Source organism: Ipomoea nil, unplaced genomic scaffold (assembly GCF_001879475.1).
Source record: "Ipomoea nil cultivar Tokyo-kokei standard unplaced genomic scaffold, Asagao_1.1 scaffold1952, whole genome shotgun sequence".
In the NCBI taxonomy this organism is placed as follows: Eukaryota; Viridiplantae; Streptophyta; class Magnoliopsida; order Solanales; family Convolvulaceae; genus Ipomoea; species Ipomoea nil.
This window is the reverse complement of record NW_017618380.1, coordinates 1,182,024-1,206,736: the sequence shown is the minus strand read 5'-3', so window position 1 is coordinate 1,206,736 and position 24,713 is coordinate 1,182,024. Positions and strand designations below refer to the sequence as shown.

Sequence of the window (24,713 nt, the reverse complement as noted above, 5' to 3'; positions counted from 1 at the left end):
GATGAAGTTGAGAATGGCCTTGTAGTTTTTGATCAAAAACGACGACGTACCGACATGCATGCAACCACTGATGTGAATCATGCAACCGATAATGAAACTCTTGCTACTGGTACTGAAGATAAGCCTATGGATGTTGAGCAAATCCATTCAAAAAACTTGCTTCTGGAGGGTCCTTGTGGTTCCAGGCACACTATTCGCAATGAGTACTCTGAGCTGGAACTGCCGGGGTTTGGGTAGCCCCTGGTCAGTTCGCGAACTTCTTGGCATGGTGTCCAAACAGCAACCCAAATTTTTTTTTTATTATGGAGACGAAATCATTTTTTAGCTAGATGGAACGCATCCGTATGAAGATGGGTTATGAAGGTTTATTTTGTGTTGATAGAGTGGGATTAGGTGGTGGGTTGGCACTTTTTTGGAGAGATTCAGGGATGGCATTGTGACACCCCGAAAATCTATCCTTCAAAATGGAATTAATTATTTAATTAATTCTAAACCTTCTTTGTAAAACCCCTTCCTAATTTCCTAATTGAATAGTCGGAGGACTTAAATTGACCAATCCCTTGGTCAATTGAATTAGTCAAAGGGAAAGACCTTGAGCTTTATGTTTTGTACCTAACCTTTTGATGTCTTCATAACTTTTTAGAAAAAAAAGGGAGGGCATTCTAGTCTTTTCATCCTTCCTTGGTATTCAAGCCTTACCCTAACAAGACTACACTTCATTTTACACATTTGGCAAGAAACACTTAGCTCCCCATCTTCTCTCTAGGATTCTAACCCCTTCCCCAAGACACCAAAACCCTTCCCCTAATTCTTGAAAGAAATCATCCAAGATCCTAACTTTCATCCACCAAGGCTCTAAGAAGGGTAAGATCTTAGCTTAGATAGTGTTTTTAGTTAGATTCTCCCTATCTTTATCTAAAGTTGTGATTTTGTGTGGTTTTGGTTGTGTTGGAAAGACCTTGTAGAAGAGAAACTTCAAGAAGAAGTCTAAGTGGTGAAAAGAAGGTGTTCTTTAGGCTACAAAGGTAACTCATGTGCTACAAAACCTATTTTCTACTTGCTATTATGATTTCTTGCTATTCTATTGATGTTCTTGATGTTGTGAATGATTTGATGCATAATCTTGTGTTTATGCATGTTTAGAGCTTGTATCTAGGGTTCATAAATGCCATTCTTTGAGCTATTCATGTGTTCAAGTCATTTCCTTGTTGAATGTGAGATTTTGGATGTTTTGGACTTGGACTTGGCAATGTTGATGTTTTTCCCCAAAGGGAAATCTTCCCTTGGGTACGTGTACCCACGGGTGGAAGGGTTGTGGCCCCGGCGGGAGGAGCCGCAGGTGGAGGTCCACCCGTGGTTCCACCCGCTGGTACCTGTAAAGGGGTGTGGCAGGTGGTTGTCCACCCACCGTTTCGCCCACTAGTACGTGATGCTTTGTCATTCGTTTTGTTGAATCGTTGTGCACTTGTGTGTCTCTTTTGATGTTTCATACGTCTAGAACGGTGTCCTAAGTATCCATGATAGGATTATGAGTCTTGAATCGTGCTTATGGTCCAACTTTGTGATTCGTTGGATTAATGTGAAGTCATTGATGTTCGATTGAACTGTTATGTTTATCCTTTTGATGTACATGCTAGTTATGATGTTATTGATGCTAGTATGTGTTGTTCATTTGTTCCTAATGAGGATTGGCAACTTGTGTTGCCAATCATGGTAATCTTTGGATTAAAGTCTAATGTTGTTGTATCGTTTTCTTGACTGTTGATTCATTTCTTTCATTGAAATCTATCGATTGAATCCCTTGATAGGATCTTGTACGTATGTCGTACACGTTTGTTGATGCTTGATTGGGCTATTGATGAGCCTCAATCCTCTATGATAATGGCTATGTGTTACTATGAGATTGGTGGTAATGTTATTGAGCTTTGCTCACATGTTGGCGGTATACTATCACGTGATTAGTACTAAATGATTAATAACATTACGAATGTCTATGTTCGGTGGCAAGCTAGCGGATGCAGGCGGGGAGCAGTGTAAAGGCTCCAGAGGGAAAAGGTTGGACTCGGTGTATAGGGTGGCACTAGGAGGTAATGGTTGGAACTGAAATAAGGTTGGGGGTAGCCATAAGATTGGAACAGGGCATAAGGTTGGAACATGTCATTGAATGTGAATCTTGTCTCTCATTGCTTATGAACATGATTAATGTTATTCCTTGATTGATTATCGTATGATGTATCTTGTTGATGAGTATGTTGCTTCTGTCATTCTTATTGATCTATTGAGTGACTGTGTGAAGTCGGTCCTTGATTGAGAGTGATTCCTTTATGTCTTATGTTGTTCTAATTCTTCGTTTTAAAAGATTATATATGGTATTCCAAGTCTCAAATGCTTTTCTATATATATATATATATATATATATATATATATATATATATATATATATATATATATATATATATATATATATATATATATATATATATATATATATATTGTATGGTACTCACCGAGTAGTGGTGGGTTACTTAGCATTATTCGCTAACGGGTGTTACCCCTTATGTTTTCAGGTACAGAGTAGTGTCCAGAGCGCGCTAGAAGAAGAAGTAGTGTAGCTTAGCCTTGTTCCTTAGTCTTTGATGTAGTGGCCTGTGTGCCTAGACTTAATCCTTAAACTTAATTGTTATGTTCTAGTTTGGATACGTACTTGACGTTAGCCTGTGCATCTACCGTGTAGTTAGATGTGGCGTAGCACTTCTCGGTTTTAAAAATCTAGCTTCCGCGCTTTAACTCTTACAGCACGTTTGGTTCATGGAATGAATTTTGAGGTAATAGGAATGTTATTCCATAAGGAATAGAATAGAATATCAATTGTATTCTATTGTTTGGTTCACAGAAGGAATAGACTTTAGGAATTATATTACAATGTTTGGTTGATTTAAGGAATAGAAATGAAATATGTTTTAAAAGATATAAATACCCTTATAAAAATATGCTATGGTGGTGGTGGCGGTGGCGGCAGCGGCGATGGTGGTGGTGGCGGCGACGGTGATAATAATGGTGATGTTAGCGGGGTGGTGGTGCTGGTGGTGGCAGCGGTTGTGGCGGTGGTGGGCGGTGGCGGTGGTGCTGTTGGGGTGGTGGTGCTGGTGGCAGTGGCGGTGGTGGGTGGTGGTAGCGGTGGCGGTGGCGGTGGTGGGTGGTAGCGACGATGGCGGTGGTGGTGGCGGCGGCGGCGGTGGTGGCGGCGACGGTGTGGTGGTGGTGCTGCTGGTGGCGGAGGTGGGGGAGAAGGGTAAAATAGGAAATAGAAACTTTAGGCTATTCCTGAGAACTCAGGAATAGCCTAATACCAGGGGGCCCCCCCTAGGAATCTCTATTCCCCTTGCAAAGGGAATAGATCATTCCCGGGAACAATGTTCCTAGGAATACAAGTGGTTACCAAACAGAAGAATATGCCTCTGGGAATGCTATGCCATTCCAGGCCTATTCCGTGGACCAAACAGCTCATTAATGTTTAGTTTTACATTTATTTCTAAGTTTTAATTGCTTAGTTTGTGCTTAAAAACCGAGGGTGTTATAGGCATCTTTACTAAGTTATTCGGATAATCATATAGATATGGAGGTCTCTTTGTCCAATCAACCTTGCTAGAGACTTACATGTTTTTATGGTTACCCAGAAAGGTCGAGAAGGCAAATGTCTTGGAACCTTCTTCGACAGCTAAAGATACTTCTTTGCTACCTTGGGCAGTCCTCGTGGATTTTAATGATATATGCTGTCAATCCGAGAAGCGGGGACCACATCTCCAACCAGCAGCGCTAATTGATGGTTTTAATGATGCTTTAGATGACTGCCATTTAGTGGACCTGGGAATGTTGGCCACCGTTTTACTTGGGAGCGTGGTCGAGGAACATGTGCTTGGGTCGAAGAAAGATTAGACAGGGTGGTGGCAACCATGAATTGGACGGAGCTATATAATGACGCAATGGTCCAAAATATATTAACGGTATCTTCTTATCATTGCGCCATTTTCCTAGATTTGGATCCCAAGCCCGTTCGATTAGCTAAAAGAAGCTTTAAGTTTGAAGTTGCTTGGCTTCATGAGGAAGGATATCACATGGTAGTTGAACAATCTTGGCATCAATCTCTGGGTGAAGACTTCCAGAAACGTATTGAGCTTTGTGGACGTAACTTATGTCAGTGGGGTGGGGAGAATTACAGAAAATTTGGTCATCGTATTAAACAGTTTCGCAGCATGTTGACGTCCTTAAAGGAAAGTAGGCTTCCATCGGTGATACATGACTTCCATACCGCCGGGAAGGAGTTGGACATTCTATTACGTCAAGAAGAGATTTTCTGGAGGCAAAGATCAAAGCAATTATGACTGAAGCATGGCGACCTTAATACTAAATATTTCCATAAGTCTGCGACGGCTCGAAGACGTAACAATCTCTAACACATTTGATGACTCCAGACGGTGTGTAGGTGGAAGGCAACAATATGAATATGGAGGTCCTCAAGTACTTTAATGATATCTTCTAGTCCATGGGTACTGTCCCCAATCTTTTACCACACATTCAATCTCGAGTAACTGAGGAGATGAATGACCAGCTTTTGCAGCCTTTTACTATTGAAGAGATTAAAGCGGTTTTGTTTGCGATGGCGCCCGACAAGGCTCCAGGACCGGATGGTATGTCACCATCTTTTTACCATCACTTTTGGCATATTATTGGCCATAATCTATATATGTTTGTTTCAAGTTTCCTTAATAGTTGCAATTTTCCTAATGGGCTAAATGATACTAACATAGTTTTGATACCAAAGAAAAAGGTGCCAGAAAAAGTTTCATATTTAAGGCCAATTGCACTATGTAATGTGGCTTATAAGGTTTTGGCGAAAGCACTGGCCAACCGAATGAAAGGAATTTTGGATACAATTATTTCCCCCACGCAGAGTGCCTTTGTGCCGAACAGACTTCTAACGGACAACGTGATTGTATCGGGAGAAATTGGCAACTATCTGCGACGCAAGACTAATGGCTCTACAGGTTGGGATGCCTTAAAACTGGATATGGCAAAAGCCTATAACCGAATGGAATGGGGCTTCTTAAAGGGGATGTTGACTGCAATGGGTTTTGCTAGCCAATGGGTTGATCTCCTTATGCTATGTGTTACTTATGTGCGTTATACTATGATGGTGAACGGGGAGGCTGCTGGTACAGTTAGTCCTACTCGTGGATTCTGTCAGGGAGACCCCTTGTCCCCGTACCTCTTTATTATATGTGCAAAGGGTTTGTAGGCTCAAAGCATCAAGGTTCGCCTTTAGGACTATAGCTCAGCTTCAGGGCAGGCAATTAACTGTGTTAAGTCCAGTATAATTTTTAACAAAAACACTCCTGATCATGTGAAGGAGTCTATAGCTGCCTGTGTAGGGGTGCAAAACACGGATGAGTTGGGCAAATATCTCGGACTGCCTTCAGTTTTGGGAAGGAATAAAACTGCCATATTCAAATATATTGAGCAAAAAGTGCATGAAAGGATAAGTAACTGGAAACATAAGTTTTTTTTAAGGGCTGGTAGAGAAGTCCTAATAAAGAGTATTGTGCAATCTCTACCTATTTTTACGATGTCTATCTTTTTGCTGCCCAACCAACTTTGTGATACAATTGAGGAAATTTTGAATGCTTATTGGTGGAGCAGAGGAGGAGAACGTCGCAAGGGAATTCACTGGTTCAATTGGTCACGGCTAAGCATCCCAAAACAAAATGGAGGCTTGGGGTTCAAGAGACTCCATGGTTTTAATATTGCACTCCTAGCCAAACAGGGATGTCGCTTATTAATCTATCCACAATCTCTGGTTGGTAGATTTTTAAAAGCAAAGTACTACCCTCACACTGATTTCTTGGATGCACAGCTTGGTACCAATCCAAGTTATTTATGGAGAAGCATTTTATCAGGCCAACAAGTGTTAAAATTGGGAATTGCTCAAACAATTGGTGATGGCAAGGACTCCAAGATCTGAGGATGGCCATGGCTTGTTGATAAAAATGATCTAAATTTGCACGCTCCATCCATTGAGGGATTACGGGATGCAACTGTGAGTGGTTTAATGGATGATCATGGGAACTGGGATATCGGTGTCTTGAATGACTTATTTGTAGATACAGATGTGTGAAGGATTATAGCCACACCCATATCAAAAGATTTAAGGGATCAATGGCGCTGGAAAGGAGATTTACGAGGCATGTATTCCGTGAAACATGGCTACCATCTTCTCACACCTGCAACAACGATAATGGATCCTAACTTTAAATTCACGTCTTGGGATAAATTGTGGAAGCTACGGGTGCCTCCAAAAGTCAGAAATCTATTGTGGAGATGTGTTTGGGATACCGTCCCCGTCCTAGAAATCCTTAAAACAAAAAGGGTGTGGATAGGAGGAAGCTGCCCACTTTGTGTGTGTCCAACAGAGACGACTGAACATCTGTTTTGTCATTGTGAAGTTGCTCGACAAATTTGGGGTGAGACTGATGTGTTACAAGGAAGGAGTCTACCTGAATTCATGGATCATGTCTTTAGCTTGAGTGGCAGGGATCGCGCAATGTTTATGGCTGTTGTTGTTTGGGTAATATGGAATGTGAGAAATGATGTAGTTTGGCGCAATGGTGCATGAAATATAGAAGGGATACGTAAGCAAGTCCAAGGTTTACAAGCTGAGTGGCATGCAGTTTATAATAACCATAATACTGAGACAAACAATAACATTGTTGTTCTTTTGTCTCCTCCCCCTCAATGATCTCTTAAATGTAATATTGATGAAGCGGTCTTTGATAATGGTGCAGGTTATGGGCGGTGGTTTGGGATCACCAGGGCAGGTTTGTAGCAACCAAGAGTGGTTGGTTGGGCGGTGATCGTGATCCACTGTTAGTAGAAACTTTGGCAGTGAAGGAAGCTTTAGCTTGGTTGAAGAATATTTGTTATAATAATGTTATAGTAGAGTCAGATTGCTTGCTTTTTTTATCTTGCTTTTAATTCCCGTACTTTAGACTACTCGTATGTTGGTTCCATTGTTAAACAATGTCTTTCTATTGCTAGGGACATTGGGAACATCTCTGTTCATCATGTGAAGAGGTTAGGGAATCACGTGGCTTATGTGCTTGCACGGGCAACTGGTTCCTTGTCTGTCCTGGGTTCTTGGGTCTCATACCCTCCAGATTGTATTGCTGAGTTGATGAGTTCTTAATATATTAATCGTTTGATTTTAAAAAAAATAAAAAATCGGGGGGGGGGGGGGGGGGGGGGGGGGGGGTGTTTGCTGGGATGGGGTTAGCCTAATACTTAATGTAAAAGTATTATATTTTTCATCAAAAGTGTATTTTCCTTTATAAGTGCAACATTACTTATAATGGAAAATATAATACTTTTGATGAAAAAAGTAATACTTTTACATCAAAATATAAAAGTATTACATTTGTCCTCAAAAGTATTACGTTTTCCCTTATAAGTAACAAACATTTTACCAAGTGACTTGTAATCCACTGGTATTGGGTTGCTCTCCTAAGTGGGAGGTGTAAGGTTTAAACCTCAATTGAGGCAAATAGTGTGTATATATAGGGTATCCCCCTTCCTTATAAAAAAAAAAAAAAGTAACAAACATTTTATTCTTAATTTAGTATTACATTTACATATTGATTCGGCCCGTCTTACCGATAAGGTATATATATAGGCTATGGATCATGTGCGAACATTTTCATAGGAGAAAAATAAGAACCAATCTCAGCTTTACATTTGTAAAAATTCGACGGATCTGATCAGAAAAAAAAAAAAAAAAAAAAAAAAAAACGCGATGACAGTTTCGTAATTATCATCAATTCCACTGTGCAAACTTTAAAACATAAATATGCAATCTTTAACAACTAAATATGTAAATCTGATAAATTCTATAAAATCAACGAAAATGTTAAATTTTAAATGTAAATCGTAAATGTTAGACCTTAGTTGGAATATGGATTACATCGGAGAAGCAGAGATGGAGCAGATTGAAGAAGAAAAATATTGATTGTTATTCTGATAAAGTGTAAAAACATTACAGAGAAGAATGAAGAAGGAAGGTTATATATGGTTATATATGAAGCGGTTAGAGCGGAAGGATTAGGAGGAGGATTAGGACAAAAATAACCCTACGCTATTTTATCCTCCAACACCCCCCCGTAAGTTGGAGCGTGTAGATTCTACATGCCCAACTTAAACACAAAAGGTAATGAGGACTGCAAACATAGGCTACTCATTGAGTCCACCAAGGATGGTGGACCTCCTTATGCCATCAACATGAAGCATCATTCTTCATCATGAACTCAGCTCCATGTCTTAGTAAGATTTTGAGGCACTCTTCTTGTTTGTACCTAGCACAGATCATAACACCTGTCTCACTGGCTTCTGTTTTTGAATCTTGACAACTCCAGTATTGCCACAAAGAATGGCATGATGTAACAGAGTCCTTCCATCAACAACTCCAGCAAACAAGTACTTGCCAGAAGGAAATCCACCCTTAATCAAATCAAGGGTCTGAGATCCACGGACTAAGTCAAGGTCCATTACAAGGTTTGGTTCATCAAACTGGATCCAAGAAGCACCAGCTCCTTTCAATTCAGTAATAACTTCCTTGTAGATTGGAAGGATCTTGTCAAGAAGGGACAACAATGCGAATGATTTTTCAACACCCTTGGTAGGTTTAGATAACAGCAAGTATGACACTGGTCCAATAAGAACATTATCTACACCAAGTGCCATAGCCTCCTTGTATTCATTCACTGCCTTGTCGGAAACATAACTGAATTTCACATCAGGACCCAACTCGAGGACAATGAAGTGGTAGTTTGTATCAAACCACTTAGTCATTTCCATTGCAGGAACAATGGCATTTCCTCTGGCCATGGAGAAGTAGGTGTCAAATCCAATTTCCCCATAGGCCAACTTCAGAGATTCCTCATTCATGTTAACGCTTCCTCCCATTGGAAGATATTCCATGTTAAACCCACCCGCGATTCTCCGCTCTGCTTCCCGGACACACTTGAGCACCATCGGCTTTCCATTATCGTCACGGTAAGCTCCAACTCCGACACTGACTTTGTCGGGGCTAGGATCTGCGAGGAAAGCTTCAGTGACGCGGAGGATCGGATCTTTCGGAGCCGGCTCGACACTTCGCCACCATGACGACATGGATCGCGCTCCGACAACCGTGCTGGACTTGAGGATCCTACCGGAAATTGCAGCTCGGAAAAGCGCCATGACTAGACACAGAGGGATATGCGTGTATAGAGATGATCGGAGCGAGAAAGAAACGGCAGATTTTAAAGCAGAATTGAATGAAACGACATTGTTGTCATTCATCTCAGACGCATCCTTGCTTCGTTTCACTTTCCATTCGTTGAACTCCGAAACCTTGCCGGAAAAATTTCTCTGACTCGAAGTTTCACTTTTATCAATTTCTCTCATGATTTCACTGTTCGGCTTCCTAGCTTTGCCGGACAACGAAAAACTCGGACGAGCTCCTTCCTTCCGCTGCGGAACAGCTGTGGAGATCGCCTGAACTAGTGATTGAATGACCAGAAACGACGGACAAGCTCCCTGGATCGCCTTCCGCTGCGGATCGGCTACGGAAGTCCGCTGCTCCGAACTCAGATTCCTCTGCGGAATCCTTGGTGATGTTGATCGGACTGGCGCGTCGGCATTGTTGTTACACTGCGTAACAATAATTCTCTCCATCGCCTGGGATTGAAGGAGAGACATCAGCTTATTCAACTGCTCAGAGATGCCTAGATCATCTGAGTTGAGGCTCCTGTGAGCACGATTGATTGAGTTCCTCTGCGGAACTGAACGATTGATCGAGTTCCTCTGCGGAACTAACTCTGGAACAATACGAGAAAGGAATCGCACGAATAGAGATTGTGCGGCTGGAGATTGTGCGATCGGAGTGGTAGCCAGCGTCTCCTGCTTCACGCCGGTGACGGTAGAGACAGCGGCGGCGGCGTAGGAACACGGCTCTGATACCATGTTGGAATATGGACTACATCGGAGAAGCAGAGATGGAGCAGATTGAAGAAGAAGAAGATTGATTGTTATTTTGATAAAGTGTAAAAACATTACAGAGAAGAAGGAAGAAGGAAGGTTATATATGGTTATATATGAAGCGGTTAGAGCGGAAGGATTAGGACAAAAATAACCCTACGCTATTTTATCCTCCAACATAAGCAATAAAAAGTGAACCACTAGAACAAATAAAATCAAAAATTCAGTCATAAGATTCTAAAGTCGAAACTCTAATTGCAATGTAATTTTCATTTTTACAAGTGCAAACTTTTAATACTAAATATGTAAAATATTAACATTAAATGTGTAAATCTGAAAAAGTCTACAAATTGCAAATTTTAGTTTTCACGGTTATAACCAGCAGTAATAGAAAAGAAAATTGAAGTGCACATGGAACAAAATTCTTTTATCTTTATTGAAAGCCATAGAGGGCGGTAGTATAGGAAGGGTTAAAGAGGGTGCGAATGGTGGACCACAGAAGAGCTGCAAATGGTTGATCTCTTCTCCTTCACCGACAACTATGCCTTTCTTTGTTCTTTTGTGAAAAGAAAAATCACACTAATTATTCAAAAATATGTACGAGATCAATTAACTTTGTAATTTTAATTAGCAAATGATGATAGTTGATAGTAAAATAAATTAATAAACAGCTCTTACTCGAGATTAAAATTGAACCTAAAGTGAGCAACGACTTGGGCATGCATGGTGCCCCACAACTAAACCTTTCAGTTTCAATGCCGAGTGGTGCATTCACTCCGCTTCATCCCAGCCCGCAGCTTTCATATATCCTGTACTCTCTCTCTCTCTCTCTCTCTCTCTCTCTCTCATTATATTTTTCCATTTCCGCTCTGCTGTTTCTATTTTGTACTTCATCTCCAATTCAATTCTCTGACACCTTCTGAGAAAAGAACAATGGTTCAGTCCAAGAAGTTCAGAGGTGTCAGGCAGCGCCACTGGGGCTCCTGGGTCTCCGAGATTCGCCACCCTTTATTGTATGCTATACATATTTCAATAATAATCCACTTTCTATTATTATATCAATGTCGGGATGCCGGTTAGTTTACAGGTCAAATGTAGACTCATGCATGCATATATACTTAATTGATTTCTTGTGTTTTAATTTGCGTGTATATATATATAGGAAGAGGAGGGTTTGGTTGGGGACGTTTGAGACGGCGGAGGAGGCGGCCAGAGCCTACGACGAGGCGGCTATCTTGATGAACGGTCGGAATGCGAAGACCAACTTTCCGGTGGCGGCTAACAAAGACAGTAAAGATAAGTCTTCCTCTTCTGCTTCTTCTTCTTCGAGCTCTCTTTCTGCTATCTTGAGCGCGAAGCTCCGGAAATGCTGCAAATCACTGTCGCCGTCGCTCACTTGCTTAAGGCTGGACACCGAGAATTCCAACATCGGAGTCTGGCAGAAACGCGCCGGCGCTGCATCCTCCGACTCCAACTGGGTCATGACCGTCGAGCTCGGAAACAAACAGCCGCCGCCGCCGAAGCAAGAAAACTACTTGTCCTCACAGACTTCAGAAGACACTAGAGACGTTGTCGTTGTCGCCGGCAATCAGACAGTGAACGAAGAGGAGAAGATCGCACTGCAAATGATCGAGGAACTCCTAAACGAGAATTAATCACAGTATGTTATAAGATCTCATATATATATATATATATATATATATAAACAAAATAAAACGAAAAAACAACTATATATTTGTTTTACAAGCTAAGTTATCATATATATTTTTTCTTTCTTTAATCAATCATTTGAAGGAGGAGTGGTATCATATCCCTATCCCTACCCGGTTGCCGGGATACTTTAATTTGTCCTTTATCCTTAGAGGTAGGAAAACCAACATGTGCAATATAGTATGTCCAAGACTGTGTTTGAATTGGTTTGTACAAGCTAAGGTTACGTTACGTTGTGAAATTAAATATAATTGTGAGTTAAGTTGTATTATCTCCACACCTTTTATATATATATATATATATATATATATATATATATATATATATTTGGACTTCCAAAAGAGTTTGGTGAAATAATTAAGGTTCTGCTGTTTAAAAGACATAAATTTCACGCGCCGACAGAACTGAAAATGGTGGGGAGAATTGAAGAAGAAGAATAAATGGAGTGGGTTCAGGTTATATATATATATATATATATATATATATATATATGGACGACTTTTACTTCTCGCTTGGAATTTGGAAATATCAGTCTGTATATCTCTCTGACACTTTCCATCACTGACCAGAAAGCAACCCTTTTGGTCCAACGTTTGTTATTATTGATGTAAACTGTTTGGCTTGTTTTGTGGTTTTGATTTGTGTCTCGAAAGCTGAACTGAACGTGTGGTTTATAATTCTCCTATTGAGGAATTATAAATTTAATTTTAATCAACATTCTCTTCATCAAATCATTATGTCATAGGTTACTGATAGATTTACTTTTAGTGTATAAGTTTATTTTCTTAAAATTCATTTTTAATATACTACTTAGAAAAATAAACATATAATACATTACTTATTCGTGATTAATTGTAATATAGACTATAGTCCACAGTATAATTTATTGAATTTATCTTTTTTGTACAGTTTACAAATTATATTACATATAAGTAGAATTTTACCAAATACACACTATTGGACAGTAACTATGTGTTTTTCTCGTCACAAAAAAAAAATGAAAAAAAAAAAGAAAAAAAAAACAATAACACTACAATGCATAGTGTGGTAAAATTTAATATTCTTTCTTTATTTTAATTTGTGATCAGAACTTATATTTTCATTGCGTTTAATTAATTAAGAAAAAAATCACTATGTAATTTTAAGAAAATTCTGAAACATCAATCGGTTCCTCTTACACTGAATACAAATGCAAAAAAGCATAACTTGATTAATTAGAGCATATTATCAATAGTTTATTTGAGGTTTTTGGAATAGTAAATGAGGATGTAGAGGGAGAGAAAATGGAGAGAGAATGGTTTGGGTTCTTCTGCAACAAATGAATATTGGAACAATAGTGTTTTACTTTTCGAAATTATCACTTGTTTTGCGCACAACAGATAGAATGCACGCGCCCGCTGGCACGTCAGACGCGCCTGGCATTATCTTTTTATATTGTTATTATTTTTTTAAATTTAGTTTTACTTTTTTTTTTCTTTTTTCTTTCCCCTCTCATATTCTCTTTCTTAACCACACATACAGAAGCTTTTCAAAAACCAAAAAAAAAAAAACTTAACCATTGTAGATGCTCTTAGTACAACATACATGCAAATTCAGTTAACATGATGCATAGTACTTACTATACAAGTGTGTTTTTAAAATAATAATAATAATAATAATAATAATAATAATAATAATTAATTAATTAACATAATGTACATTTCCATAAGTTGTGTTCATTTCAATTATAAATAATTTAATGGGCATATTAACCATACATAATACCCTCCTCTCTCACACAAACACTCTCTATATATGATCAAATGAGAACTGACACTTAAGTAAAAATTGTGGACCAATTTTAACCATTTATCTATGATCGATGATCAATGGATGTAAAGTAAAGAAAAAAATACATAGATATTTTGATAAATATTTCAAACTTAAAGTATATCATGCAACAACTACAAGTGTAATTGTTGACACGTAATAGTGCAATATAATGTACATTACATATCAACAATTGTATTTGTAGTGTGTGTGTGCATATCAGTGTTGCAAAAATCTCGTCTAGGCGTCGCCTGTCCGCATAGCATATTACAATAATCGGTGGTTTAGGTGGTCGATCGGCTAGGCGCCGACTAAGCCTCATACCAGGCACCGACTAGGCCGCCTAGTTGGCTGATTATGTATTCTTCTCTCTTTTTATTTTTTAAATAGGTTATTTCTCTAAAAATGACATCGTTTTGAGCGAAATAAGCTAAATTATTTAAACTCTAGATGTTTTCAAGGTTAATATTTAATATTTTAGTATTAACTATTAAAGTATTAAATAGTTTATAATTAGCAAGTCTTAAAAAATTAAAAATTTTAAACAATTTTTAAAAAAAAAAAATATGCGGGCGCCTAGCGATTTTTCAACCATGGTGTGTGTGTGTGTGTATATATATATATATATATATATATATATATATATATATATATATATATATATATATATATTCCGTCTGTTTGAAAGGAGATGTATTTATATGATATTGAAATGACGTGGAACCATCATAATCTAAAATGGTCATTGTGTAAACAGTTATAAGAAATTGTCAATTCCCAGACTTCGAATAAAATGATGTTGTTTAATTGATGACATTTAACTAAAAACATTAGACTTCTGATCTGGGAAATATATAATGTCATTTTAGGCGAATGTCTGTATCACGCTGCTATATTATTAGTAACAATCAGATTGCGTTTGATGTAATGTGATCTGATTATCCTATTTCATACCCAAACCGTTATTAATCATTAATTGGCACGACATTATCGTAACATATTTAATTTGTCTGAAAAAAACAAAATATAAAAGATAGAGATGCTTTGGTTAAGAAATTATCTGCATTAATTTTGAAAAACAAAATGTTGAAAATATGCGTATAAATCCCTTTTTTACTTTTCTTAATATCATCCTGCTAGTCCAATATTAAAATTGAATTATGACATTTTTTTTTACAAATTTTCTGAGCTGATTTTAATTTTAATTTTATTATTATTATTTTTTTTTTTTACCAAAGTGATGGGTGCACCAAGGCATAAAAAACTAATGCCACTCTAAGACATGTCTTGGCCACGTGATACTAACTCTTTTCTATTTGAGCATTCTCAAAATCTCGTTTGAACTGACTTTTTGTAAGTATTTCTTGATGTTTAATTTCCTTCATTTTTTTCCTAATTTTTTTACTCCGTGATAAAGACCGTTACGTTGGTAAAGATCCATTAGTTGTTGCTCGAAGTATTTCAACATGAAAAGTGAATGAATAAAAAAAAAAAGATAATAGGGGTTTTTAATGGAATGTGAAGTAGAACTAAGGAGACAAATATATAAAGAATCATTCAAAATTTTAAAATTTTGAAATTTGATTTGGCCGTCAAAATTTTTTTGCCACTAAATAAGTGTTCAAAATTTTCAATCACTTTAATCGTTAAAATTCAAATTTTTTGTAGGTTTTTAAAATTTTCGCCTTTCAATAGTGGCCAAACTTTTTGGCCACCTCAATTAAACAAAAGTTGAAAGAAGAAAAAATGCTCCTCTTTTCTTTTTTAGGTAATCGAAATTTTATAGTTTTTTTAGGAATAATATACATCATAAATATCTTATTTTTTTTTGAATTGGGGATGAAGAATCTTGTGATTTGGTGAACGCACATTGCATCTATAGTTAGGTAAGAGCAAGCTAAGTATATAAATGAGAGGATTGTACTTTGTTAGAAAGTACACTCCGATCCAACGTGAAAACTATGAATATACTACATGAAAATTAATTAGCTTAGCTTTACATATCCATATGAGTTGGATGATAAATATAAAAAAATAAATTTATTATTATTAGGACTATATTATTAGTATTAGACTGGGACTACCTTATTCGTGTTAGACTAGGATTCTATCTAGTATCTATATATTCGCTCTCTGTACTCTCAGATTCATCAATCAACACAACACAATTATATTCTCATCTGGTATCAGTTATCCTGGTTTTCTCTTATGGAAACCCTCGGTAATGACGGCTCTGTTCTTGGATCTTCTGAACGGACTGTTACCGACGTTCCTCCGGTGTCCGTCAGTAATAGTCTTTCCTCGGCACATCACTTCGTCTCCCTGAAATTAACTTCCTGGAATTATTTATTCTGGAGAACTCAGATGCTACCGTTCCTCGAAGGTCAAGGGCTTCTTGGTTTTATTGATGGCACCGTGCCGTTTCCGGCGATTGTCTCGGCGACCACCTCGACTACCGAAAGCTCCGGCGCGACGGCTACAGACCTCTCGGCACGGCAGGCTTCTTGGCGGCGACAAGACAAGGCCATCCTTTCGATGCTTATCTCGTCCTTGTCCGAGGAGACTCTGCGTCTCGCTGTCGGTCGAAGCACATCACGACAGCTATGGCAGACCATTGAGCAAACCCTAGGCTCATCGACGCGGTCTCAGGCCCTACGACTGCTCGGCGAGCTACAAGCGCTACGGCAAGGTGATTCTTCCATCTCCGACTATCTTGGCCGTGCGCAGATGTTGGTTGATGAGTTGGCTCTCGCGCGGTCGTCAGGTTGAGTTAGACGACCAAAATTTATATGTCTTCCGTGGTCTACGCCCTGAGTTTCGGCCATTGGTTGTGACCCTGGCGCGTGGAGCTCCTGTTTCGCTAACGGAGGTAGCGGACTTTCTAGTATCGCAAGAGTGGATCTGCTCCGATGAGGGCGTCCCTATTGGTGCACCGGCCGCTACGGCTGTCAACCGTGGAGGTCATGGTGGTCGGGGCAGTGGTTCTTAGCAGCGTGGAGGAGGAGGCCGTGGCCGGGGGCGGTTTGGTTCGGGCCCTCGATGTCAGATTTGTAGCAAGCAAGGTCACTCTGCTATTTCCTATTGGCAGCGTTTTACGCTTGATTCCCCGGCTCCTCAGGCGCATGTGGCTGTTTCTGGTGATGATGGTTCTGTAGATGGCCCTCAACAGTGGTTTTCGGACACTGGTGCTACGAATCATGCCACCCCTGATTCTTCCTTGCTGACATTTGCAACAGGTTATGATGGTCCGGAGACACTCCGAGTCGGCAGTGGTACAGGTTTATCCATTGTTAATGTTGGTTCCGCTTTGTTAGCTACTGATTCTAGGTCCATTAGGATGAGTGATGTCTTGCATGTCCCTGGTTTATCTTCTTCGTTATTATCTGTTCAGCATTTTTCTAAAGATAATAATTGATACTGTTAATTACTACGTAAGCAATAATTAAACACACTCGAGACCAATTAAAGCAAGTAAATATCTTTATTGATCACGGTGAAGACCCTAAGTACAATCTACTTGGTTGCTCTGAGTGCCGACTGACTGCGGTCGGGATTCTCTAACAACAACCTATCGATCGTCCAAAAGTCCCTCACACTGTAGCTACTGTGGGTATTTATAGCCGCTACGCCGGAGACATAAATCCGGTCGTTCGGCATGCTCTCCACGTAGCCACCACGTGTCATCCTCCCGGTGCCCTGTCTGTCGTCGCAAGGAACCGCCACGTGTCCTTTGTCAGCTCTCTCGCCAAAGGGCTACCGCTTGGTGGTTGACACTGCCGATCGGGCAACTCCCAGTCGGTCCCCGACCGGGTTCTTCACAAGAAGCCCGACCTGTTACCTGCAAAGACAAGAAGAAAAAGACAAAGGCATACCAGCCGGGGTAAAATTATGTCAGTCGGGATATTCCCTACCAAGAGCCCCCCCAGCCCGGGCCTTTTTGACCGTCTGGGAAAAAACGGGACGGGATGAAGAAGCCCAACCATCAGCCATCAAACCGACCAGCCAGCTGTCATTCCTTCCCTCGCCACGTGTCGGCCACTTCCGGCCTCTGCGACTGCAACAGTCGCCTCGGAATCAGCGCGGGTCGTGTCACGCAAGTGCACTCGTTTCCCGCCTAAATGTCCTCCTATAAATAGGCCCTTGAGGCCCTCATTTGAACTTTCTCCAATCTATTGCTTCGATCGGTATCCTCAGAGAATCCCGAGCAGAGCATTTCAGCAAGGCAACCAAGCAACAGATTTCAAGACTCTTCACAAAGCACCTCCAATCGGTAAGCTCTCTACTTCTTATCTTTTGTCTTATTTTTAGCTTTGCATTTACATTCATACGTAGAACTGGTAGGTCGCAACTAACTGTCCCGGACGTCTCGAGTCCTTTACTAACCCGACCGACCTTTAGGTAGATCGAAATGACGGACTCTAACAGCCAAAACGCCTCGATCGCGGACTACGACGAGGAAGTCGAACACCTCACTGATGAAGAAGTGGACATCATGTCCTACTCTCCCGAAGTCGTCCACCGACCAGTACAAGCCCCCGAGCGGGCCCCCGAACAAAGAGAAACATCAAGCTCAACGGGGACATCGGGGTCGAGTTCCAGCGGGTCGGGGAGCGACGAAACGTCCACGAGCGGATGAAACTCCCCGGCTGAAGATGCCAGGGGAACGCCTACGAGGGTAATAGGGGATTACCCTCAGGCCGAGCCCCAAGAGGGCAACTGGGCAAACGACGGGGAGGCAATCGAGGAAAATCCGGCCGGACCGGCAGCGCTAGACGGGGACGGGTTCGAGTTCCTCAATAGCAAGAGCGTCCCAACCCAGATGAGCTTGCTGACAAAGGGAGAGGCAAGCAAGATTGCCGCAACATTAGCCGGCCGGGTCGAGTTCGACACCAGTAGGCAGCTCGGAAACATCATTGAGCGGCACCGGGGGAAGTGGCTCGGGATGCATTATGACTCCCTGATGGCCCCGATCACTTTCCCCTTCTCGAGCCTTCTTACCGCATTCCTGGGCTACTACCAGGTCGTACCCGGTCAGATCTGCCCGAACGCGCATCGGATGATCGCATGCTTTCCCCAAATTTGCAACCGGCACAACTTGGCCTGCACCATGGAGCTATTTAATTTTGTCTACCAGGTGAAGGTGCTGGCAGCCGCATATGGGGGCGGATTCTTGATGACCCAATCCCGAGCAGATATGTGCTCGATCGAGGGATTTCCCGGGAACAACCGGGGGTGGAAGAACCGGATCTTCTCGATAAAGTACGATCCGTGGATCCTCCCGGTCGAAAGGGTCTGGAGTCAACACTTTCGAAGGCAAGTCATCCCGATCGAGACCCGGGCCCTTAAGGACGCCGTTACTAAGATCTCGGGCGAAATTTACGAGTACCGAATCTTCAAGTCGGCCGAGTGCTACGAAGCGGCCCAGCTGCCCGATCCGGTATATGATCTGACCGAGAAATATAAACCCGAGTCGGCGGGTGTAACAATTGCAAGGATGCCCACTCGGGGCAAGAGGAAGGGTAAAGGTTCGAGGCTAACCATTTTCCGTGACCCTTAACATCCCGATTGCTCTTTATTTTCCCGACCTAACTGCTTATTTTTCCATTTTGCAGAGATGGCCGAATTCGGAGATGACGATGCTCCTCTTCCCCCGCCCACTAAAATCTCACTTGGCAAGAAGAAGCCAAAAACCAGACCAACCGGGTAGAAGGAAATCCCGGTGGCCTGACCCCTCGGGACCTCGACCATCACGACGGCCGAAGGCTTTGTGGTCGAGCCGAGCGACGTATTGGTCACCCAGGTAGAGGTTGCCCGGGGAAAGGAGAAAGTGCCCGAGCACGGCGTGACCGAGGTGAGCGGTATCAAGCGCCGCAGGGAGCAGCGTAGCCCGAGCCCCTCAATCGGGGGAAGCAAGGACGAGTCGTCCATACTGGCCCGTATCGGCAACGCCGGGCCAGTCAGAGAAGATCTGGGGAAGATGACCCCAACTCAAGTGGCCGAAAGGATCGGCCACGACCTGGCCGAGGTAAGCACCTTGTTCCCTTAAATTTTTATGCAAGTGCCTCTGATCGGGCTGACTGTGGACACCTTTTACATTGCAGATCTCCCGAGCGGCTCAACTTCTGCAAGGTCGGGCCATGCTGTCCGAGGAGGCCGACCGCCACAAGAAGACGGCTGCTCGACGCCTTCAGGAGGTCAAGGACATCCAGGCCGAGCTGGAGAAGGTCCAGAAGGACCTGAAGAAGAGTGAGGAGGATCGGGTCCTGGCGGAGAAGGTCGCCCAACGGGCGATCGTGGAAAATATGGAGCTGAAAGCCCGATTGGAGAATCCGGACGCGCTGGCCCAGTCAGCATTCAAGGACGACAAGATGGGCTCGGCCTTCCTCACGGCCGCTCGACGGACTAAGATCGGGGAGGACCTGATCCTATCATTTGGTCGGTGGGCCTTCAAAGCCGGCCAAAGGAAAATGCTCGAGAGGGCTCAAAAGCGACTGGGGCAAGCTCTTGAGGGAGACGACCTCCAGCTCGTTCGGTCTGCACTCCCTCCCGACCTGGCTGACCTCGGTCCTTCCCCCTTCGCCCCAAAGGACAAGGCGGCCGACCCGACTGCGTCGACGGCAGCCACCCCGAGCGAGGCGGGCGCTTCTAAGAAGGGGGAGGCGAAGGAAGTAAAGAAATAGAATTAATGCTTCCTTGTTTTCTAATGATCTTAATCGAGAGCCCGGTCCCGAACTTGTACCGGGCGCCATCCTTTTAATCAATGAAGTTGACTTTTTGTCCAACTTGTGTCATTCGTTCTCTTTTTTTCGCACTTTTATTTTTAGTTAGTCATGCGTGTGCCGACCCTAAATGCTCGACCTTGTGGCCTTTTGGCCCGGTCATGCACTAGTCGACCGGTTCGACACCCGACCTTGTGGCCTTAAGGCCCGGTCGTGCGTCCATAGCTTCGACATCAAACTGTCCTGCCCGATCAGGTTTACCCGATCTATTGGCCTTGTCGAAATTTTGAAAATGGGTAAGCCTCCACGGTCGGGTTTTTCCCGAGCAACGGGCCTATGGGTAAGCCTCCACGGTCGGGTTTTTCCCGAGCGACAGGCCTATAGGTAAGCCTCCACGGTCGGGTTTTTCCCGAGCGACTGGCCTATAGATACTTCCTTCATCCCAGCCCCCACACTATTGTACCTTCGAGGCACGAGTGGGTGCGATAGTGGAAAGAAGTTGGACGGATCGGGGAATTGTGTTGAGAGCTCCTGGCTTTCCCGATCAGTGGCGTGACCCACATGTCCGCCGAAGAGGAGCGCATTTGACCGGTCGATAGACTCGCCCGGTCGATGTAACTTGATGATGGATTGATCTGCGCGCAATGAAGGTAAAGGGAATAACCAACCGGGCCGCCGTATGCAAACGGTCGAGCAATCACCGATCGTATATACATTAAACCTTCCCGCTCGCAGGAGATTAAATAAATATTTACATCAATAAATTTAATCACAAATGACGACCGGGACTAACTCGCAGGTCGAGCCCCCAATTCGTCCAAAATTACAAAAAATAGGCTAGTGCCTAAACATAACGAGGTGCTCGGAATTCCAAGTCCCCTCGATTGCCCGACCGGTTGTTGTCTCCAGTCGATATGTCCCCGGCCGTATGATAGCGCTGATGATGTACGGCCCTTCCCAATTTTGAGCTAGCTTCCCTCCTTCCAAAGGTTGACTGGCCTCCCTTCGTCGTAGAACGTAGTCTCCCACCTGAAAATAACGAGGGTTGACCCGGACGTCCTTTGAACTCTTGACTCGCTTCTGATACTCGGCCATACGCCGAGCGGCTAGCTCTCTCTTCTCTTCAATCCCATCGAGATCCACGACCATCGCATGTTCGTTCTCCTCCGCGTTATAAGTTCTCTCTCGATCGGTCGGGATCCAAGCCTCGATCGGGAGTCGGGCTTCTGCTCCATAAACCAAGGCGAAAGGGGTCTCCAAAGTAGCCTCTCTCGGGGTCGTCCGATAGGTCCATAATACATATGGCAACTCATCGGCCCAACTACGACCGGCCGAGTGTAGCTTCTTTTTCAGACCTTCCAAAATCGTCCTGTTAGCATTCTCTACTTGTCCATTTCCCTGCGGGTAAGCCACCGACGACCGGACGTGGGTCGTCCCGATCGTGGCCAAGAAGTTTTGGAAGTACTGGCTTACGAATTGACGGCCATTGTCGCTGATGAGATGCACAGGCACGCCAGAGCGGGAAATTACATTGCGCCAAAGGAACCGAGCACACTGCTAAGATGTGATCGTGGCTAACGGCTCGGCTTCAATCCACTTGGAGAAGTAATCGATGGCGACAATCACGAACTTTCTTCGACCGGAAAGCTGTGGGAAGGGGCCCAAGATGTCTACCCCCCCCACCTAGCAAAGGGAATTGCAATCGTGACTGGCTGATAGAAGGTTGCCGGTCGTCCAGGCATCCGGGCGAACAGTTGGCACGTCTCACATTCCCGAGCTAACTTTTCACAGTCTAGCTGGAGGGACGGCCAATAGTACCCGATCAGCATGATACGACGGGCTAGTGATCGGCCTCCTTGGTGTGAAGAACAAATACCCGAATGCAATTCCTTCATAACCAAATCGGCCTCAAACGCGGTCAAGCAACGCATAAGAGGGCCTCCGTGCGATCGCCTGTAGAGACGACCGTCCAAGACTTGGAACCTCGGGGCTCTAAGCTTGGCCTTCCGAGCACGTTGAGGGTCGTCCGGAAGCCGACCGTGCTCGAGGAACTCCTTCAGATCGGTGATCCAATTGTCTTCTACCGGTCGGATTGGATTGACCGGCAAGCGATGGATGCTGTGTCTTGGGATCACCAGAATCCGAGCTATCTTTGACATGTGTTCCGGGGCGTCTTGAGCCAATTTAGACAAGATGTCTGCGTCGGCATTATCCAATCGGGGTATATGCCGGACGGTATACCCCCGGAACTGAGCAAGCTTTTCCATGGCTAGGTCTCGGTATAGTTGTAGACGCTCTCCATTGACTTCATAATCTCCGAGAACCTGCCCGACCACGATCGCAGAATCTGTTTGAGCTCGAATGTATTCAGCCCCCAGGTCCCGAGTGCACTGTAAGCCATTGATGAAGGCTTCATACTCGGCTTCATTGTTGGTCGGATGGAACTGATACATAAGAGCAAAATAAATTTTGAATCCTTCTAGGCTCATGACCACCACTCCTCCTCCTGCCCCTTTCTTGCTACTCGACCCATCAGTAGCCAGCGACACCACTCTGCCTCGGGATCCGCAACCTCAGGGGGTCGGGTATCCCGGGCGGTGCACTCGACCAAGAAATCAGCAAGGGCTTGACCTTTGATGGCTGGTCTCGGTTGGTATTCGATCGCGTACTGGGTCAGCATTAACGCCCACTTGACTAGGCGACCGGATGATGAAGCAGTTCGGAGGACTAGCCCGATCGGCTGATCGGTCAACACGCGAATTGCTCGACCCTGTACAAAGCGTAGACGACCTTCTCTAACCGGGAGTACCGGAGCTCGGGACCATGTAGCGCGTGGCTTACATAGTACACCGGTCGCTGGACCCCTTCCGGATTGGTTCGGCACAATACTGCGCTTACTGCACGATCGGAGACGTCGAGGTACACGTTTAGCTCTTCTCCGAGCTCGGGCTTTGAGAGCACGATTGGTGACATGAGATACTCCTTCAGCTCATCAAAAGCCGCTCGGCACTCTTCGTCCCAGACAAATCCATTAACTTTTCGCAATACCTTGAAGAAAGGCAAAGCGCGCTCGGCTAACTTTGAGAGGAACCGGCTGAGAGCTGCCAACCGACCGGTCAATTGCTGGACCTCCCGAACGGTAGAAGGTGGTTGCATGTCCAGAATCGCTTTTACTTTGGCCGGGTTGGGCTCGATTTCCCTCTTGGTCATCATGTAGCCGAGGAACTTGCCGGTCTGAACCGCAAATGTGCACTTGGTTGGGTTCAGCCGTAACTGGTACTTCCTCATGATCTGGAAGCACTCCCTGAGGTCCCGAGTGTGGTCGGATCGGTCCCGACTCTTGACCAACATGTCATCAATGTAAGCTTCCATCGTTCGACCTAGCAGATCAGCGAAGAGCATATTGACCATCCTCTGATAGGTCGCTCCCGCGTTGCGAAGGCCGAACGACATCACTCGGTAGCAATACAGCCCGTCCGGAGTTACGAAGGCTGTCTTGCTCTCATCTTCATGGTGCATCATTATTTGATGATATCCCTTGAATGCATCCATGAAACTCATCAACTCGGCCCCGGCCGTCTCGTCGACCATCTGATGGATACTCGGTAGAGGATACGGGTCGAGCGGACAGGCCTTGTTGAGGTCGGTGAAGTCTATGCACATCCTCCAAGCTGGGGGCTTCGGAACGAGAACGATGTTGGCCACCCATTCGGGATAAATCACCGGTCGGATGTGCTCGATCGCCGCCATTTTCTTGACTTCTTCTCTAACAAACTCGCGGCGATCGGAAGAAAGGTGCCGGGTCTTCTGTACCACCGGCTTTGCTGCGGGATCGACGGCTAACTTGTGACAGATTACTGATCGATCGATCCCGGGCATATCTTCGGGCCCCCATGCAAAGATATCGGCATACTCCCAGAGTATGGCCAAGATGTCCGCTCGAAGCTCGGGGGTGAGGGCCCGGCCAATCTTAATCTTCCTGTCCGGTCGGTCCTCGGACAGGGGAACTTCCTCTATCTCCTCGGAAGGCTCAGGTTGCTCCTTCCGATCCTTAGCCTCCTCCTTGGCTATGGTATTCACCCGGGAAGACTGACCGGAGTTGCGTCTGTTGACCGCTCGGGTGTAACACTTCCGGGCGGATTGAACGTCGCCGCGGACTACGCCGACCCCATTCGGGGTGGGGAATTTCATGCACAGGTGGGCATAGAAATTATCCCACCGATTTTCATAATGGCGGGTCGGCTTAACATAATGTTGTGGACGCAATGGAGGTTGACCACAACGAACTCAAGCTCCGTCTTGATCGACTTTGGGGATGTGCCGATCTCAACCGGGAGCGTTATTTTTCCCTCGGGGTACACAAGAGCCCCGGTAAAACCCGACAGTGGTACACTGACCAGAGTCAGCTCC

The 24,713-nt window shown here is 43.8% G+C and overlaps 3 protein-coding genes across 3 annotated transcripts; 2 read left to right on the top strand and 1 right to left on the bottom strand.

Annotated features, from left to right (window-relative positions):
* Window positions 1-8,394: 8,394 nt before the first annotated feature.
* On the bottom strand, window positions 8,395-9,338 carry LOC109146939 (5-methyltetrahydropteroyltriglutamate--homocysteine methyltransferase-like). Its single transcript, XM_019294590.1, has one exon. It carries the CDS (start codon window positions 9,283-9,285, stop codon window positions 8,410-8,412), a length of 876 nt encoding a protein of 291 aa, XP_019150135.1. The 5' UTR covers window positions 9,286-9,338; the 3' UTR covers window positions 8,395-8,409.
* Window positions 9,339-10,899: 1,561 nt separating this feature from the next.
* Window positions 10,900-12,043, top strand: LOC109146940 (ethylene-responsive transcription factor WIN1). Its single transcript, XM_019294591.1, has 2 exons — window positions 10,900-11,078; window positions 11,228-12,043. Exons 1-2 carry the CDS (start codon window positions 10,999-11,001, stop codon window positions 11,718-11,720), a joined length of 573 nt encoding a protein of 190 aa, XP_019150136.1. The 5' UTR covers window positions 10,900-10,998; the 3' UTR covers window positions 11,721-12,043.
* A 3,749-nt stretch (window positions 12,044-15,792) lies between these two features.
* LOC109146934 lies at window positions 15,793-16,353 on the top strand. Its single transcript, XM_019294585.1, has one exon. It carries the CDS (start codon window positions 15,793-15,795, stop codon window positions 16,351-16,353), a length of 561 nt encoding a protein of 186 aa, XP_019150130.1.
* Window positions 16,354-24,713: the final 8,360 nt, after the last annotated feature.

Bases quoted from the DNA above. Each gene is read 5' to 3' on its own strand.
- LOC109146934 (XM_019294585.1), top strand. From the start codon at position 15,793: ATGGAAACCCTCGGTAATGACGGCTCTGTTCTTGGATCTTCTGAACGG.
- LOC109146939 (XM_019294590.1), bottom strand. From the start codon at position 9,285: ATGGCGCTTTTCCGAGCTGCAATTTCCGGTAGGATCCTCAAGTCCAGC.
- LOC109146940 (XM_019294591.1), top strand. From the start codon at position 10,999: ATGGTTCAGTCCAAGAAGTTCAGAGGTGTCAGGCAGCGCCACTGGGGC. The intron at 11,079-11,227 runs GTATGCTATACA...ATATATATATAG, and splicing joins GAGATTCGCCACCCTTTATT to GAAGAGGAGGGTTTGGTTGG.